We start from the raw sequence: 3,720 nt of genomic DNA, 5'->3' as shown, positions 1-3,720 counted from the left end.
AACCGCCCACCGGTTTTAGTGACAACTTAACAATGTCAGTATGAAAAAGATTATCAATGAAAAAATCAACCGCAAAGACATTGTTTTAAAGAAAAAATAGCAAAATTACAATTATGATTATGAATATTAATATTACGAGCTGATTGTCAAAGCATTGTGAATTCTGTACATATTTTTTTTGTATATTGTCAGATTACATCTATGTATCAGTAATTATATAATACCCATGTTAAACCACTATAATTTAATCGGCGCATTTGTCTACAAGAACAATAACACGTTGCATATTTTATGACGTCGATATTTGGTATTGTTCTTATCACGTGATGTTATTATCAATTGACGCTGCTAGCCACGTGACGTTGCTAATCACGTGACGTTTGATTGTTGTTTGTTGTTGTGAGCGGGAATAACACAAATAGACATAGACATATAATCTAGTACTAAAATTTGCCTGAATCATGTCTAAATCGAACAGTTGTTTAGATCACAATGACACTGACGTCACGCAGGAAGCCGGTATCACAGCAGACTGGGAAAATAAGACGAAGAAGCCTGGTGTCACTAGAATACATGTATTAAGAGATCAGGTGAGTTACATTATATATATTGCCCAATCGATACATAATAAAGTTTGACAATAGGATGTATTTTTATTTGAGGACGATTTTGTGTTGGTGTTATTGTCACCGCGATCCAAGGGGACAATTGATTAAAATTTTGAAATAAAAATGCTACCAAATACTGTAAAAATACATTTTATTTCAGACGGGACAATCATACGGAGATGTCCTAGATCTTCATCGTCACACAAGTCACGACGAGCAGGGTGACCAAAGCAAGGGTAAGTCACATAGGGAACTATACTGTAAGGGCATTCCCAAATGTTGTCTTTAATGTTTAATATCTACTGATCAATACTCCTTCATTTTTCTCATAACGGGTAGAAAAAAAAATCATAGAACGTTAAGTAAATTCTTTATAATTTACATATCATTTCTAAATTGCACAGGCTTTTCATGTTATTGTACACTTGTATATACATTTGTACATGCACATTATTGACAATATTTAAAATGATATTTGTATATCAGTTCTATCTATATCTATGTTACGGATTACATTCTAATTGTTTTTAAAACATTTATCTTTGACAGATACTACATGTAATACTCCTTTTACGACTGACCTAAAACCAAAAGATGCCTGGGTAGAACCCGACATGGCGCTAGACCAGTTTGTGTCCTCCGACACAATATATAACGAAGATGTCCTGATCAGTGTTGTTGATAAAATTACACAGGAGAAAAATGTCGAGACAGCTACGGAGAAGAGTTTGGTAACGTTCATTGGAGTTCCGTCCAAGGAACCAACAAGCAGCCCCTCCGCTGGTTATTCGAGACCACAGTGCAGACCCTCCATCATATTGGTTAACGGTGAGTGGGTGAACTTGAACAAACAGCCATGCATATTGGTCAGATTTAAGCACAGGATGGCACGTGTGTTCCGCCGAATGAACCGCTGCTACGAGGAAATGATGCTTGATCTAGTCATGTTGCGCGCGCGTATACAGGCTAATAAGAAGCGAGACGAGGGACTACGCCAACAGAATGTGTAAACTCGATGCACCACGTGATAGAATCTATGACGGAAGAGAGGAATATTGGGATGTTTTGAAAGTTGATTTAACGAATTTATTTATTTACGTATTTTTTATTTTGTTATCATTAAAATCGTTATGAAATGATGGATAATCGATTGTTCTTTGTTGTTTTGTACCTGTTAGACCTACTCCTGAGACAATTTGTACAAGATTTACGTACGCGTAAGACATTTCGTACGTGCTATGTGCACGTCTGAGACATATTAATAAAGGAACAGATATGTATACTGCAAAGTTATATTTTACGTTATATGCGTAATGCATTTCATATATGTTCTGCGAGCACAACAGGAACTTTGATGACAACCAGAGCAAAGGGCAGTTCAAATCGAACCATCACAAACAATTACATGCAAATATTTTCCCCGCAACATTTGAGATAATAAATCTATAAATATTTACAGTCTCTTCATATTGATAAGTAAGACGGTATATTTTGTACATCTGTCTACAATTGACAAGTTAGACGGTACACCTGTATTCATATTGTATGGTTAGACGGTACATATTGTACATCTGTCTACATATTGTATGGTTAGGCGGTATATATTGTACATCTGTCTACAAAGTGACAAGTAAGACGGCACATCTGTCTTATTATTGTTAGGTAAGACGGTGTTGTACATCTGTTTACATATTGACAAGTAAGACGGTACACCTCTCTACATACTGTATTGACAGATAAGACGGTACAGATTGAACGTCTGTCTACATATCGACAAGTAAGTCGGTACAATTGTCTACATATTGACAAAAAAAATCTTAACATATTTTTTCTATCATGAAAGGTTTACTCTACGGACAACCAACTTGAATACTTAAACAAGTGTTTTTGATCTAAGATTCTACAAGTACAAATGTAATTTTATAGATAATTTGTCTTTAGAGAATTACAACAAGAACCTCTGAGTTATAGTCGATCTCCATCATAATGTAGAGTTAGATTACCGGGATGTGATTCAGTGTGATACATACAGAATAGACTGTGTTTCTACAACGAGAGATTATATTCTTCAGCTATCACCGCGCCCTGTAATCAAAATGTCAAATCTCCGTATCGTGTACATGTATGTGTTAGAGGCGCCATAGATGGCATGCCCCATGTTTATATAAAATACATGTCGGATTGTCGGACCCATGTTTATACTTAGTCCGACCACGTTTTGCATTTATTTAGACATTCTGTCAAACATTGTTATGCAATGAAGGTTTTCTATCTCAAATTGTGATTGTTTCGATTTTTAGCATATGGAAAACAGGAAATCCGAAGCTCTATTTCCTCTCTTCCTCCGCAACCTTGTTTCTAAAACGGCTGAGAATGATCTTTTCTCGTCTGACCGTTAATACCGCACGACTAAACAAACTTCTGTGTACATACAATACAAAGCGATACGTTAACAGCAGAGACACATGTGATGAGCCTGTGTAGATTGTTTTAATAATTAATTTATTGTAATATATACCCAATTTTTAAAGTCTGCCAACATAACTATAGGTCGTGTACTTCTGAATACAAAATAGACACATACATTAAAAATGACTGCATAGCTGTAGACGGGGAGCTGAATATGTTGAGGAAATGACAGGTTTGGTCAAAAAGGAAGTGAACGTGATCAAGAGGCATAGAAGAGGATAGCCCAGACTTAAATAATTAATAACAAAGGCTGAAGTTATTTGTAAAAAAATGTAGCTAGATTCAGGTGCACATAATTGTCTACATTTTTGTAGTTGAGGACTATTTACATCGCCTTAGTGGAGACTACGGTTAAACATAAGTTCGACGGTCTTAGGTACAGTACATGTATATGATTTTACCGAATAGCGAATGCACGTGTTTTATTACGTCAGGACAGGAAATGCACGTGTTTTATAGCGTCTCGACGGGCAATACAAACCATCACACACCCTATAATGTACCATTTGGAGATATAATGCATTACTGTAGCAAATTTGTATAAAGGTATCAAGCTGTACAAATTTCGCGTGCTGCACGCTCTCAACATGAATAGATTCATTTAAGCATTGAACTGTTTTTGTATGGTATTTATGGTCTATTT

At 35.8% G+C, this 3,720-nt stretch overlaps 1 protein-coding gene across 1 annotated transcript; it reads left to right on the top strand.

The window, feature by feature from the left end:
• Positions 1-388: 388 nt before the first annotated feature.
• LOC110444638 lies at positions 389-1,742 on the top strand. Its single transcript, XM_021489003.1, has 3 exons — positions 389-590; positions 769-844; positions 1,158-1,742. The coding sequence occupies exons 1-3, from the start codon at positions 462-464 to the stop codon at positions 1,616-1,618; spliced, it is 666 nt and encodes a 221-aa protein (XP_021344678.1). The 5' UTR covers positions 389-461; the 3' UTR covers positions 1,619-1,742.
• The last annotated feature ends 1,978 nt before the right edge of the window (positions 1,743-3,720 follow it).

The sequence above is a fragment of the Mizuhopecten yessoensis genome, unplaced genomic scaffold, assembly GCF_002113885.1.
Source record: "Mizuhopecten yessoensis strain PY_sf001 unplaced genomic scaffold, ASM211388v2 hete_36155338, whole genome shotgun sequence".
Taxonomy (NCBI): Eukaryota; Metazoa; Mollusca; class Bivalvia; order Pectinida; family Pectinidae; genus Mizuhopecten; species Mizuhopecten yessoensis.
This window is presented reverse-complemented; position numbering and strand designations above follow the sequence as displayed.

What these genes read in the sequence shown, in the direction of transcription:
- LOC110444638 (XM_021489003.1), top strand. Translation starts at nt 462, where the DNA reads ATGTCTAAATCGAACAGTTGTTTAGATCACAATGACACTGACGTCACG. An exon ending in TACATGTATTAAGAGATCAG is followed by an intron (nt 591 to 768) that starts GTGAGTTACATT and finishes ATTTTATTTCAG; the next exon opens with ACGGGACAATCATACGGAGA. An exon ending in GCAGGGTGACCAAAGCAAGG is followed by an intron (nt 845 to 1,157) that starts GTAAGTCACATA and finishes TATCTTTGACAG; the next exon opens with ATACTACATGTAATACTCCT.